This window comes from Vulpes vulpes, chromosome 12 (genome assembly GCF_048418805.1).
Source record: "Vulpes vulpes isolate BD-2025 chromosome 12, VulVul3, whole genome shotgun sequence".
Classification (NCBI taxonomy): domain Eukaryota; kingdom Metazoa; phylum Chordata; class Mammalia; order Carnivora; family Canidae; genus Vulpes; species Vulpes vulpes.
In genome coordinates, this window is record NC_132791.1 from 35,470,389 (window position 1) to 35,486,455 (window position 16,067).

Here is a 16,067-nt window from a genome sequence, read left to right on the forward strand (position 1 = left end):
TAGTCAGAAGAACAGGATGGATGGATGACTGGTGAAGGGTGGGAAGAAGACAAAGGGTAGGTAATAGATAATTCTTTTTAAAAAACTACCCATTCAGTTGTTTTACTCAAACATTATTTCATCTTTATTAAACAAAATCACCTAGAATTATGCAACTAAGTATTACAGATTCATCGATAAATATTTAACCTCTACTAGGCCATAATCCACCTAAGGATAGAGACCACCAGATCTTACGCTTTTATTCTTAGTGCTTAGCATAATGCTCAGCATCAAAATAGTCTCTCAATAAGTGTTTGATTCAATCAGCATCTAAGAAGCAGTATATTTCATAGTAAAGAGAATATGTCTCTGGAAACTGGCAATGACTACACTAAAAGGGAAAAATACTTTGTACTGTTGGGAAGCTTGTTTTGTTAAAGAACACTGTAAAACATTAAACATAGTTTCAAAAATGATTTATGATCACATTAGATACTTAAACAATATAGCATAGTAAAAAGTTGAGATGAAATTTTTAAAATGCCAGAATGAAGAGTTCTTTGTACCCTATGGTACCTTGATTCAACTGCAGAGGTTGTTTCTTCCGTTATGGTCTCGTTTTGCTTTGGGAGATCCATAAAATTGATCAAGTCAGGTTCTGCTGAACTAGATATAGGTTTGTGCTCTGAAGGTTCACTTGCCAATGGAATGCTGCCACTTTGTAAACTGTCACCAGAGGTACTTGGTTTCAGGAAAAAGCTAAATATGGAGCAATACAAAAAGAAGCCTTTAAACACCCTACAATCCTCTAAATTTCATATTTAGAGTTACTTTGTGATAAAGCAGTCATGGATGAATTATACAATCCATACAAATGATGCTTCTTTTAAACACACATGCACACATGCACACCTGCTAGCATTCTCTTTCTCTCTTGTAAACTTTTCAAATGAAAAAGGTCTCAAAGTCATTATAGTTCAATATAAGATCCTTTAAAGAAAGCTGTGAAGGAAGATGGAAAATAAAATATTTCATTAATTTTCTAAGTTAAAAAAAATAGAGCAGCAATGGCATTCTATCATGTGTTAACTTATAACTATGCATACCATCCTCCCCTACATATATATCCATTTGTCTCTAGTCATTTTCTCTCCCCTTTATTCATTATTTTGTTTTCATCTTATTTCTGTCCTTCTCTATCTGGATGGGGAGAGAGTGAGGGTTGGGCCTTGCAAGGGACATTAAGAGAACTCTCTGAGGTAACAGTAATGTTCTGTATCTTGATAAGAGTTTGATTTGCATAAATGTGTGCATTCAATTTTCAAATGGTACATTTTAAATCTATAGATTTTCTTGTATACATCCTTATCACAAAAGAAACCGTAAACAAATATTGAACTTTATTTAATATGTATGCTGAAGTCTTTGGGGGAGAACTACGTTAATGTCTACATCTTCTTTTAAATAAATATAAGACAGGGATCCCTGGATGGCTCAGTGATTTAGTGCCTGTCTTCCACCTAGGGCATGGTCCTGGAGTCCCGGGAGCAAGTCCCGCATCAGGCTCCCTGCATGGAGCCTGCTTCTCTCTCTGTCTACATCTCTGCCTCTCTCTCTCTGTGTCTCTCATAAATAAATAAATAAAATCTTTAAAAAAATAAATATAAGATAGACATAGATGGAGGGATAGACAGTTCATAAAGCAAGTAAAATAAAATAGTAACTGGAGAGATGAATTATTTGGGTGTCACCGTAAGAAAAATATTTAAATTTAGCTGCAAGTTTGAAATTTTCCATAATGACACAGTGGGGAGGAAAATCAACAATGCTCCTTTATAACCCACTTAGAAAATACAAGCTACTTAACACAATAGCTTATGAAACAATTAACTAAACTGAACAAAAAAACTGAACAAAAAAGACTATGGAAGATAATTTTTTTTTTTAATTTTTTTTTTTTTTTTTTAATGACAGTCACACAGAGAGAGAGAGAGAGGCAGAGACACAGGCAGAGGGAGAAGCAGGCTCCATGCACTGGGAGCCCGATGTGGGATTCGATCCCGGGTCTCCAGGATCGTGCCCTGGGCCAAAGGCAGGCGCCAAACCGCTGCACCACCCAGGAATCCCTGGAAGATAATTTAAAGCCCTATTAGGACCTAAAAAACAATCTAAAAAAATAGAGATATATACTCAGAGATATATATGCTCAGAGATAAGAAAATAATACTGAAAAAGTCCATCTTCCTCAGATTAATCTATACACCTAATGCTGCAATCTCAATGAAAACTCCAAGTGGATTTGGGAGTGGAGGGAGAGAGAGGAGACTAAAGGTGCTCTAAGCAAAATAAATAAATAAAGCTGTTCCCTCCCGTCATACACAAACACAAAGGTGTACTCTAGCTGGATTACAAATCTAAGTATCAGAAGTAAAGTACAAAGCTAACAAAAGGAACATCAGGACAAAATCTTCACGTCCTACAGATGGGAAAGAACTTTTAAAACAAGACCAAAAGCACAAATCCTTAGGTGGAAAATTAATGGAAAATGACGTCAAAATGAATGACTTCAAGGAATTAATATCAGGAATATTCAAGATAGACATCAACAAGAAAAAGAAAGTTAATATAAAAATGGACCAGGTAAAAATATAAACAGGCAATTCATAGAAAATGCTGGAATAACTAACAATATTAGTGAGTTTACCTCACTAATATTCAGAGAAATTCAAACAAAATCAAACAAAAATATAAACAGGCAATTCATAGAAAATGCTGGAATAACTAACAATATTAGTGAGTATACCTCACTAATATTCAGAGAAATTCAAACAAAATCATGATACCACTTTATATTCATTAGAATACAGAGAATAGAAAAATGATAAAACCAAATGCTGGTACAGATATACCGAAATGAGAATTCTTGGGCACTGATAGTGGGAATATTGCTATCTGGAAGCAATCTTCCATTGTTTATTGAAATCATGTATGAAAATGGCTCAAAAACCTCATTCCTAAGACTATTATTCTGAGAGAAACTATTTCATAAGTTTAGAAGGGGATATATTTTATATTGCACTGCATCATGGGAGTTATATTTATAGTAACAGAGAACGGGAAGCAACTGAAGCGTATGATGGATGAGTAAAATGAGGTATTAACTTCCTATAGGAGAAAAGGAATAATAAACTGGATGCATAGCAACTCAGATTTTAAACCGAGTAATAGAAATTATCAGTATTCTACTTATGTAAGTTAAAAATGCATAATTGTGCAAACAGTGTATTTTATGAGGGTATATTAGAGATATCACACACGGTAGAGTCAATGTTTTTGTTAGATAAAGGAATGAGAGTGGAAATGAGTGAGGGTTGGGGGTATAACTAATAAAAGAAGACCCTTGCACAAAGCAATGATGATAGTGCATCAGGAATTAGAATATGACTTCACTCAGCTCCATACCTGAAGCTAAAAGGAGAAACTAAGGTAAGAAGAAACAGTCATACAATTGGGAGACTTTTTAAAAGCAGCTAAAGGTAGATAATAATATGAAATTTGCTCCATAAAACAAATAGAATATTAAGTATAATTACTGAGGTAAGCAGGCACCAAGCCTTTGATGACTTAATGACTAATAAGAGATCATCTAGTCTCTCTTCTATTGCCTAGAATTTGGTTATTTCACCATATAGAGCACTACCATAAAAGGGGCAACAAGTTATAAGAGTTCAAAAAGCCATATCCCTCGCAGCTTTATTTTTTCTTCTAGAAGATAGTTACTGAGAAAGAAAGTTTAAAATAATGACAAACACTAAAGTTCTGAATTATCTATAAGGTTTAGCTCCAAGGATTAACTATACAGATAACTGTGTGTTAAATAAAATGGAAAAGCAGTCTTCTATATCGGCAGTATTTTCTACTCCAATACTGAAAGTGAAGGAGAGAAAGGAAGGGGGCAGCTGGCGTGTGCGTGACTGTTCCACTCTCCCCAGGAGTCATGCCTTCTGGAAGGGCACTCACCTTGTAAGGGGGCGTGTACAATACTAACCTTGCAGAGCCTCTCAAGTCTTTAAATTCTATATTGAGAAGAGGCAAGAAGTTGCTTTTACAGAATGGACAGGTGGTATTCAAATTTGAATCATCTGCCGTCCATCCAGCCATAATTTCTTCATCGTAAACTAAAGCTCCACAAGCTCTGCACTGTGAACAACTTGACATCAAAACCTAAGAGTAGAAGAGTGTAGACACTGAGAACTGCCATAGTGAAAAGAAACCTTAACAGGCCATCCTCTTAAGAGACAGAATTTTTATTTGTTGATCAAATTTGGAATTAACAGTTCAGTCACTTTATAGATAAAACTACCAGTTTATTGTCCTGCTTATGTAAGACATGAAGCAAATTCAACAAAATGATTTACTCTTCTGTTTACAAGGGTGTCACAGAATTCTATTAAGTGCCATTCTGAAATAAACATGTTCACAGCCACTTTATCATGTGCAGAATACAGAACCCTTACCTCCATGGCACAATTCTGATAGATGCTAGACATGCTGGTGTTTTGAGAAGAACCATGGTCTGATTTTTCAAAGTCCTGCACCTTTACACTTTTTGGAAATGGAGGTTCACCTAAAGAGAAGTAAATATCATAATACATTATATGAAAATGTCTTTGTTCCTTGGAAATGCATACTAAAGTATTTAGGGGGAGTATTAGGAAGTCTGCAATTTATTTTCAAATGGTTCAGTATAAAAATGTCTGTATGTATATATCTAAAGTTAACAGTATTTAAATCTAACTGGAGAATATATGATTGTTCATTATATGATCCTTTCAATTATTCAGGACATCAGAAATTTTTTGTAACTGAATATTGGAAAAAAATTAATAGAACTAAAATTTTAAAAAATAACAGCACTAAAAATATCAGTGACACAGCCCAAGGATTCCCAAACTCTGGTATACATTTGATTTACCCACAGTGCCAGTTAAAAATATACATTCCTAAGGCCCCATTCAGATGCAGTTTCAAAAGTTTTAGCCTCAGGCTTGGATGTTGTATATATTTTTAAATAAATTCTCCATGTGATTCTGACACACACTGAAGTTTGAGAACTAATGATAGAATCCACAAGTACAACTAAGGTGATGGTAATACTTAGAGATCATATAAAATAAGTGATAGTATGGTGTGGCTATATTAAAAATCTATCAGCTCATCTCAACAAAGGGGCTTATTGTGTATGTGGGAGGGAGAGGGAGAGGTATGGGCATATAAATTACAGAAGAGGACAATCCCTTCCATACCTGTTGAGTACTGCAGTTTTCCTACATCTCCACTGCTGCTGCTACTGCCAAGGCTTGTGTTGCTCAGGGTAAGTTCACTGGGAACCAACCCTGAGATATTCATGTTCGGTGACACATTCTCCCCCAAAATATGGTCTTCAAGGCCAGCTGGGAAGCTGTAATCTCTGTTAGTTTCCTCCTTTAATTGAAAAGAATAAAACCCTCATTCATAAATAATATCTACAATAAGAATATATTCACTCTACCCTTTTCAAAATTAAACTTCTCTATAAACCTTAAATAAATTATCATCCCCATATTTTTCAAAACCATGAACTCTTCTTGATATTATTTGGAATTTCCTTTCCATACTCTAAGATACTGAAGCAAAGACCTATAATACTTTAAGATTTGTTTCGCTCTTGATATATGTTGGGGTGTCTCTCAATAATCAATATCCTAAAAAACGAAGGAACTCTAGGAAACTCACTGCCTCCAACGGGATCAGGCACTCCAGCACCAGTACAGTAGGGGCTTCAAAGTCCAATGGCCACACCGTGGTCTTGGCCCCCATCACGTATTAGGTATGTGACCTTACAGAAATTATTTAACTACTCTAACTTTTAATTATATCATCTTAAAAATAAGGATAAGAGGAGTCCTTTAAAATAAGGTGGTTATGAGAATTTCAGCTGGAGCTATAGTTCAGAATAAAAACTACCTATTCTAGACACCCTTGCAACTAGATATAACCATATAACTAAGTTTAGGCCAAACAGATACACAGATAAATGTTAGGTGCAACTCTAGGAACTATCCCTAGAGAAAGAAAGCATACTTTTCATACTCTATTTTTATCCTTACTGCTGGCTGGGATGTGGCTGTGATGGTTAGAAATGGAGCAGCCATCCTGTTCAAGTCATTTCAAGAAAGAAATAGGAAATGCATAAAGTTTTAAAATATAAAAACCAAAGTTATCAGAAATCTTTAAATAATAACTTATATATATAAAATACTAGAAACACTCCCCTATCAGGTAGACCACACACATAAAACATTCTTACCTCATCATCCGAGTAGCTGTAGGCAGACGCTACAGCTACCCACATCTTACTGGCCACTGTTGCTGCTTGTTTCATACCAGATTTTAGGACATCCATCTTGGGTCCTGAGAGTATATTATCTAGCTTTAGCCCTGACAAAGAATTTACCACAGAACCCAATGAGCCATGTGGTGAAGAGCGCACCAGGGCTGATAAAGAAGTTGAACGTTCTTTATGACTGCGAGAAGGAGTCTGCTGCTTGAAACGCCCAGTAAAAGCTTTAGATCTGGATTCTGCAGGGGAGCTCTTTTCACTTTCAGGATATTCCTCTGCTGCTGGACCAGGCTCTAAAGGTAGGCTTGATCTTCTCTCTAAAGGGTGAGTAAATGCAATGGTAGTGCCAGACTCTCTGCTTCCCTCTCCGTGTAATTCCATACTGGAAGACTTGCTACCCAGGGGACTCTTTAGGTTCATATAGCTTTCAATTTCATCAGCCAGATTACGTGCAATTACTGGAGAGGACACCTTATCTTCAGAGTCTGGAGTTTTTTCTCCCGTACATTCAGTGGCCAAAAGAGACAAAGGATCTAGTCCAGTTTCAACATCCTCCCTCTCAACAGCTTTAACAACACCATATAAACTACTTCTCTTATTTATTATATCTTTGGATCCTACTTTCAAGTCTCTGGGCTGGTTACTGTTACTATCATTTTGCAGACTGTCACATGCATCCTTTTTCATAGTAGTTTTAGCTACACTGTCATCAACCACAGGTTCTAGGGTCTCTTGACTCTCCTCAAGCATCTCTAATACCGAAGATCTGTGCTCAGAATCCCAAGTGCTTTCAGACATACAAGTCCTAGTGTCAACTAGATGACAACTAACACTGTCAAAGCTATGGGTGCTTGCAACCCGGAGTGGGGAAGTCTTAGGACAGGTCAATGCTGCTGTAAGAATCTTGGCATCTGCTCCCATCATAATAGCCACTTCACTTGAATTCAAATCCAAGCTGCTCTTCTTAAGCAACATTCCTGCTCGACTTTCAGAACTGAAACTACAACTCCGCTCTGGAAAATGCTTTTGTCTTTTATCTCCTCTATCACCATTCTTCTTGAGATTAGTAACTTCACCAAAGACTGCATCTTCAGCTGGATCCTGAGTAGAAAATGGCACATTTGATGTATTACCTAAAAGGGAAAGTACAATATTAGAAATGAAGCTCTACTTTCTGATATAACTTTTAGAAAAATGTTTTTCTGAGTTTTGAAAAGTAAGACATACTCAGCGTAAAAGATTCAGAGTTTAGAAGGTACAAAGAAAGTATACAGAAAAAAGAACCAAAAAACCTCCATTCAATCCTGCCTCCCAGAGATAACATTGTAATTAATAACCTGTCTTTCACCTTCTGTGCATACGATTTTAAAAAATCATGCAGTATATGCTCTATGCCTGTATTCTTCACCAAAATCTATCACATTTATCAAATATAGATATAAATACATCTTACAGTTAAGAAGTTCTACATTCAATTTAAGAAATATATTTTGTGTTAAATAGCAGATCTAAAAAGACAGAATCTCTTCCCTTTTAGATTTCATATAATTTAACATATATTTGGCAGAAATCTACTCCACACAAAATAAATTCATAACCATGGAGGAATTCTATATTTTCTAAAATTAAAGCCTTACTGTTCCAAGTAAAATAAAGGAAACTAGAAGGGAGTGCTTAGACCTGGTAAATTCCAAGAAGGCTGATGAAATCTGAGTAGGTAAAAACTTTTCAGATACATTCATTCCTTCAACAAATACTTAGATGTCTACTAGCATTTACTATATAAGATGCTAGGAATATAATGGCAAATAAAACAAACATGATCCCAGACCTCTCACAGAGTTTAGTCTTGTTTGATCAACTGGAACAAAATTATTCCAGTGGCTGTAGGAACTTCCCCCACTTTTGGGGGAAGCAGTGGTCTTCTTTTTTTTCTTTTTTTAAATTTTTTAATTTATTTATGATAGTCACAGAGAGAGAGAGAGGGAGAGAGGCAGAGACATAGGCAGAGGGAGAAGCAGGCTCCATGCACCAGGAGCCCGACGTGGGATTCGATCCCGGGTCTCCAGGATCGTGCCCTGGGCCAAAGGCAGGAGCCAAACCGCTACGCCACCCAGGGTTCCCGGTCTTCTTTTTTTTTAAGGGTTTTTATTTGTTTAGTTTTTATTTAAATTCCAGTTAGTTATTATACAGTGTAGTATTCGTTTCAGGAGTAGAATTTAGTGATTCATCACTTACATACAACACCCAGTGCTCATCACAACAAGCAAGTAGGGTTTTTTTTTTGTTTTGTTTTGTTTTTTCTTAAGATTTTATTTATTTATGAGAGACACAGAGAAAGAGACACACACACACACACACACACAGAGGCGGAGACACAGGCAGAGGGAGAAACAGGCTCAATGCAGGGAGCCCGATGTGGGACTCAATCCCGGGTCTCCAGGATCGGGCCCTGGGCCGAAGGCAGCGCCAAACCACTGAGCACCGGGCTGCCTGCAAAGTAGTCTTTTATTCCTTGCTCCCACGCAATTTTTTCCACTCCAAGACCAAAAGCTGTTTCCTATTTGAATCATTATCAGAACTTAAGTCTACCCATTCATATATATTTAGGATTCTCATTTGTTTTTTAAAAGGTATAATGACTGAGAAGATTTGAGAGAAAAGTTATCTTTTAATAAAGTCTTCTTTTTATCTACCAATTAAACAGAATAAGCACTTAGAGATATTTCACAGCTTTTAGGAGAATTAAATTGGCCTATTTTACAACTCTGAAATTTGTGCCTGCTTTGAAAATTTTTACCAGTATTTGAGAAACAGATCTTAGCAAATTTACTGGTTCTCATGGTATTTCCAGGAATTTAGTGGCACATTTTTTTCAATTAAAAAAAAAATTTTGACCCTTTGATATATTGACCAAAGCTCCACTACTACCTCTTCCTTTCTTATTGGAATCAGTCTTCCCACATCAAGATATAACATGGAAATAGGATGAGTTAAAGAAGGAAGAAAACATGCTAGTCCCCAGATCTTATCTATGTCAATATTTTTAAATTTTTATTTAAATTCAATTTGACACCATATAGTATAACACCCAGTGCTCATCTCGTTATCTCGCTCTCCTTAATGCCCGTCACTTCTATGTCAGTATTATGAGTAGATTATAAACCTTTGATAAAATTCTGCCCTCCTCCTTTTTCATTTTTAAACCTGCTAGCAACAGATTGGGCAAACAGAACACAGAACATATTATTTTTTCAAAAACCTTTAGCTTCACCTCTTGAATACTCCCTGCCCCCCAAAACAAGCAAGCTAAACTTGCTATCAGTAAACTTTAAAAGGAAAAACTTTTGGAATAAAGAGTATTCCTACATGGATTTAAGAAGGTAAGCAAATTGATTTTTTTTTTTTAAGATTTTATTTATTTATTCATGAGAGATACAGAGAAAGGCAGAGACACAGGTAGAGGAAGGAGTAGGCTCCTGATGCAGGACCCCATCCCAGGGCCCCAGGCTTCATCATCTGAGCCAAAGGCAGATGCTCAACCACTGAGCCACCCAGTTGCCCCACAAATTAATTTCTGTAAGTCACACAATAGATATCCTTAAGACAGTTGACTTTTGAGAAGTGAATTATAGCTGCTACTAAAAAAGGGCAAAAGACACAGGCCAATCTCTTTGTTCTTTGAAAACACTTAGATGCAAGCCTTCAGGGCACTTGGAAGGCCTAAAACATAATTAAAAGTAGTAAACTCAAATTCAAGGGAGTCACACACAGAAGAGTTATTCATTACAAATACTGAATCATAAATAAGTGGCTCAAGGTGCCTATAAAAACTGGCCAAACTAAAGACACACTGGTATTTTCTGTAATACAACACAATGACAGGAATCTTTTTCTCCCACTGCCTTTCCATAGCCACACAAAAGCCCCCCTGGAATTCAATGACATCACTGCCTCTCTGTTCTTAATGAGCATAGGAGGCCCCCTCTCACTATCTACCATGAGAAAGAGGGACCAAACTGAGAAGAGGCATACAATAAGAAAGTATTCCCAGTAACAATGAAATACTAAACACCCCTCCTTTTAAACACTAAACATTTTAAACAACAACTTTAAGTTTGAATCCTATACACAGGTAGGATTCAAACACTTCTGGCTCTTTAGCATGTTCATTACAATTAAGTCATCAATTTAATGTCCTTAAAAACTATTTTAAGTATTTAGCAATCAGTACCTAAAGACTCACCAGTGCTGCTCCTCCTGCCACTGAGATCAAATATACCAGATGGAACTTTTACAATGCTGCTGCCCCACGCAGGAGGCTCGGTAGGACTCTGTGGCTCTGCACTGGGTTGTGAATGTTTTGCCACCACAGCAGATATATCACACACCTCTGGGGAAAAAAATATTTGGATGTTATTCCTACTTTCACTAAAATTCAACAGAAACCATATATTGATTTTTGTATATTTTGCTTTTCTATATTTTTCTCCAAGTGGGAGTGAATATGTGACTATTTTATACAAGTTTATTGGGTCTGATTTACTTTATGCCATCAACGTTGCCATGAAATAAATGCTTTATTTTAGCAACAATAATCCTAACTTGAGCATTCCTGTGAATAAATTAAAGATTTTGGCCTCCATTTACACTCCCATCACTTTGTAAAGTAAGAGAGAGGCTTGCTTCTGCATAACTCTAGAGCCTAAATTAAGTGACATCATAAAGAAAAGTGTACTTCTGTATAAGAGGGTAGGAAGAACATCTTATTACCATAAAGCCAGAAAATTCCTCCACATTTCCATAAAATGATTACTGTAAGTCATATCTACTTCAGTGAGAACCATTTAAAAAAAAAAACAAAAAACAAAAAAACAGGAAACCGCAGACACTATTTCTAACCTACCAATGAAAAATACCTTAGAGGGCAGCCCCGGTGGCGCAGCGGTTTGGCGCCACCTGCAGCCTCGGGTGTGATCCTGGAGGCCCGGGATCGAGTCCCTGCATGGAGCCTGCTTCTCCCTCTGCCTGTGTCTCTGCCTCTCTCTCTCTGTGTCTATGAATAAATAAATAAAATCTTTAAAAAAAAGAAAAGAAAAGAAAAGAAAAATACCTTAGATATTTGAAGGACTTTTAGTGAAACCGTATTTTAAAATAAAACAAACATTAGAACACAGGTTTGATGACTCAAAGTTTAGTCCTGGTTCTATCACAAAATAGCTATTTATATACCTTTGGCAAATGAATACCTCAATGGATTGTAGTTTCCTACAGAATTGAGGGCTGACCTATAGTCTCTAAAGATTTCTTAAATTCTAAAATTGAGAAACTACTCGTTTCTCCATTTATAACACAACATAATATCTTATAAGCCCAAAACTTTATTTCTTTCTAGAAATTATCATCAAAATTATCGATTAGTATACGGGCTCCTAGCTGGCTCAGCTGGAAGAGCACACAACTCTTTATCCCGGGGCCATGAGTTCAAGCCCCATGTTGGGTGGAGAGATTATTAAAAATAAACAAACCTAAAAAAATGAATATGGTATTTTTCTTTTTCTTTCTTTTTTTTTTAAGATTTTATTTATTTATTCATGAGACACACACAGAGAGAGAGAGGCAGAGACACAGGCAGAGGGAAAAGCAGGCTCCACGCAGGGAGCCCAACATGGGACTCGATCCCGGGTCTCCAGGATCACACTCCAGGCCAAAGGCAGGCGCTAAACCGCTGAACCACCCAGGCTGCCCGAATATGGTATTTTTCTAAATAAAGCTAGTAAATACCAGTACTTAACCTTCTGTTTGCACTTTTGTTTTAGTTATCACTTCTCTTGCTGCTCGTTCTTCAGGCACATGAATTTCTGCATCATCCTTTAGAAGTTCATCCTTAGACCCATAGCCTTGGTCAGACTGACCACCTGTTGAAAAAGAATGCAGGCTTATAGGCGAATGCTTTCTTTTACTCATCGTCAAGGTATAAAATGTCAAAAGAAAATTCCATTGATTCAAACAATTAAGTTTACAGAAAAGGAAGACAAGAAAGCTTACAAAGCACACAGAACATCGTAAACAAATGATAAGAAGCAAAGAAAAGGAACAAAAGCAACATCAAAGACTAAAAAATTTGGAAGCACTGAACCTTAGTTTCCTCATCCATAAATTAATAGATTTGGACAAGATGTTCTGAAAAGTTTCTTTTGGAGTATGTCTTTAGAATGCTACCTTTTGTGTAAGAAAAAAGAAGTAATAAACATATATGTTAACTTTTGCAAAAAGAAATGGAGAAATAGGGATCCCTGGGTGGCGCAGCGGTTTGGCGCCTGCCTTTGGCCCAGGGCGCGATCCTGGAGACCCGGGATCGAATCCCACGTCAGGCTCCCGGTGCATGGAGCCTGCTTCTCCCTCTGCCTATGTCTCTGCCTCTCTCTCTCTCTGTGACTATCATAAATAAAAAAAAAAAAAAAAAAAGAAATGGAGAAATAATACACCAGAAAGCAATAAAACTGGTTAACTACAAGGTGTGGGGGGAATTAGGATGGAAGAGATAAAGGGAGAGGAAACTTCTCTAAATATGGTTTATTGTATTACTTTATTTTTGGAAATGCATCATTTTCTACATATTCAAAAAATTAAATCAACAAAACTGGGAGGAGGATAGTAACTAAAATTGAATGCAAACAGGAACAAATGAGACCAACTGTATTTCACATGAATAACTATATTGAAAGGATGGGAAATGGGGTGTGGGGGAGAGGACTAATCCAAGAAACTTTTCAACACATTATTTTGAGTCTATATCCTAAGCCTGGGGGAGAAGGGAGACAAACCCTGAACTCCTTAGAAAGTTTGTTTCTTCCAGAATAATAAATGTAGCAATTCCGAAATTATTTTATGTATACTGCAAGACTGAGCAAACAAGTAAAAATAATGATGGTTATTGGGAGCCAAAATTCTCACTGTGGAAGAAGAGAGATTTTTTAAAAATGAAATGAGGGAAGGCAAAGAAAAATCTGTGGGGCTGATTTGAAACTGGAAATATTCCTAGGAGCACCCGGGTAGCTCAGTTGGTTAAGTGTCTGACTCTTGGTTTTCACTAAGGTCATGACCTCAGGTCATGAGACTGAGCCCTGTGTTAGGCTCCACACTCAGCGGGGAGTCTGAGATTCTGTCTCCCTCTTCCTCTGCCTTTCCCCTCTCCTCTCAAATAAATAAATTTTAAAAATAAAAAAACAAAATAGAGGTATTTCTAAAACTATACACATTTTTTTCATATATATATATTCCAGCTCTGCTGAAAAAGCCTAGAAGCAGTAAGTAGGCACACTAGATCTTGGCATCTAAAATCTATTGCCAAAAAAAAAAAAACAAAAAACAAACAAACAAAAAAATAAATAAAATCTATTGCCCCCACCTAAATAAATAAATAAATAAATAAATAAATAAATAAATAAATAATAAAATAAAATAAAATAAAATAAAATAAAATAAAATAAAATAAAATAAAATAAAATAAAATAAAATAAAATCTATTGCCCATTGAAAGGAACCTGGGATCCTGAAGAAATGGCTGATTCCAGATCTCAGGCAGGAAAGCTAGAAGAATGAACCAGGAACATTTCATTGTACAACGATGTACAACATTTCAATGTACATTTATACCATCTTATAAATGTAGGCAGAGAAGCGAGTTGGCAAAAATCACTACTTTTTAAAAAATTATTGGGGGGGTGGGGCAGAAGAAGAGGGAGAATCTCAGACTCCATGCTAAGTGCAGAGCCCAATGCAGGACTTGATCTCACGACCCTGAGATCACAATGTGAGCAGAAGAAATCAGATGCTTAACCAACTGAGCTACCCAGGTACCCCCAAATCACTACTTTATAGTAAGGATTCTTTAAGGCAAGAATCATCAATGGATGCTAAATTTAAGAGAGAAAGTATGATAAGAAAGAGGGTATTACTGCATAGTCTCAGATCTCCTCACAGATAGCTTATCACCTGCAGGGATGATAATAACTAGGAGAAACCAAATACTAAGACCAGGTGATCAAAATTAGTATCACCAATGAGAGGCAGACAGATAATGCATGCCTCTGGGATGTGACAATCTGAGAAAGACACAATATCACTTTTGTAGTAGAGCCATGGATGAACAGCCCAATCTAATCACACAGAAACATCAGACAGACTCAAACTAAGGAGGATTCCACAAAATAACTAGACTGCATTCTTCAAAAAGGTCGAGGTCATGAAAGACAAAAAAAGAGTAAGGAACTGTACTAGGCGAAAGGAGACTGCAGAGAGGGAGCCAGAGTGCCACAAAGGACATTACAGCAATTGACAAAACTGGAATGCAGACTATAGACTAAAGTAGTATACAGATATTTTCCTGAATTTAGTTAACTGTACTATGGTTTATCAGAGAAAAATACCACTAAAGTATTAAAAGATAAAAGGTCAAGATGTATGCAACCTGTCACATGATTCAGAAAAAGAATGTGTATATGTGTATACAGAAAGAAAAAGATAAAGCAAATGTGAACTAAAAGTGAGTGAATCTAGGGAGAAGTTATTCAAGTGCTCTCTGTACTATACTTGCAACATTTTCATAAGTTTGAAATAATTTCAGGATAAAATTTTAAAAAGGTCTATTCGACCTACAAGTTCTATCATTTCAAACTGAATCGAAGACTGAAGACTAACTGAAACTAAGTTCTTAGAGAATCCTTATAGAGGATGTCAGTGAAACATGAAACAAGCACACACAGTTGTCCCTTGAACACTGGTCCTCCCACCCCCACAATCGAAAATCCAGGCATAACGTTTTACTCCCCAAAACTGACTACTAAAGCCTACTGTTGACTGGCAGTTTTACCAATAACAAACAGTCAATTAACACATATTTTCTGATATATATATATTATATACTATATTCTTACAGTAAAGGAAGCAGAGAAAAGAAAATGTCATTAAAAAACCAAGTATTGTAATAGAGTTGTATGATGACAGATGGTAGTTACACTTGCAGTGAGCACAGCATAAGGTAAAGAGAAGTTGAATCACTACGTTGTATACTTGAAACTAATGTAACAACTCATGTTAACCATACTGAAATTTAAACTTTTTTAAAAAGGAGAACAAAAATCCTAAGAGGAAATACATTTACAGTACTGTATTTATTTAAAAAAAAAAAAAAAAACTGGCATGGAAGTGGACCCGTGCAGTTCAAACCCATGTTGTTCAAGAGTAAACTATAGTGCCTTCTACTTTCTACTGCTTGTTACACTGCCACTCAAACTGTAGGTCTGCAATATATTTTTTAAAAAAAGAACAAAACTTCTTTACGTACCCCTGGTTAGAATGATTAACTTCTCAGTTTTTTATTGGCCCCACAGAAAGTCTGATAAGGCGTTACGGCACCATGAAATGGACACTAGACTGGGGTCTAAGCAGACAGATTAAACCAAGATATGCGCCCTCACCCTCTGCCAAGCTAAGTGACTCCATATCAGGTACCAAGTGCAAGATTCTACAAGAGAATCTTTCATGAAAGAGGAACTTAAGCATCTAGGTTGGAGTCTCCAAAAGTATCAAATGATGTCACCAGAAACTCTACAAGGACCCATAATCACTGTAAATTCAGCAACAAGGCTTCAGACATTTAAAATGGAACTGAAATGATATGTATGGAAAAAGGATCTGA

The 16,067-nt window shown here is 36.4% G+C and overlaps 1 protein-coding gene across 2 annotated transcripts in view; it reads right to left on the reverse strand.

Moving 5' to 3' along the window:
* The window catches only part of DENND4C (DENN domain containing 4C), a 123,123-nt gene that overhangs the window by 17,279 nt on the left and 89,777 nt on the right, over positions 1-16,067 (reverse strand). For both annotated transcript variants that reach the window (XM_072728185.1, XM_072728186.1), the window contains 7 exons: positions 12,160-12,282; positions 10,611-10,757; positions 6,332-7,497; positions 5,289-5,466; positions 4,500-4,609; positions 4,031-4,206; positions 559-741 (listed from right to left, as the gene is read on the reverse strand). In XM_072728185.1, coding sequence (XP_072584286.1) covers positions 559-741; positions 4,031-4,206; positions 4,500-4,609; positions 5,289-5,466; positions 6,332-7,497; positions 10,611-10,757; positions 12,160-12,282 — 2,083 coding nt within the window. The remainder of the gene's footprint in view (positions 1-558; positions 742-4,030; positions 4,207-4,499; positions 4,610-5,288; positions 5,467-6,331; positions 7,498-10,610; positions 10,758-12,159; positions 12,283-16,067) is intronic.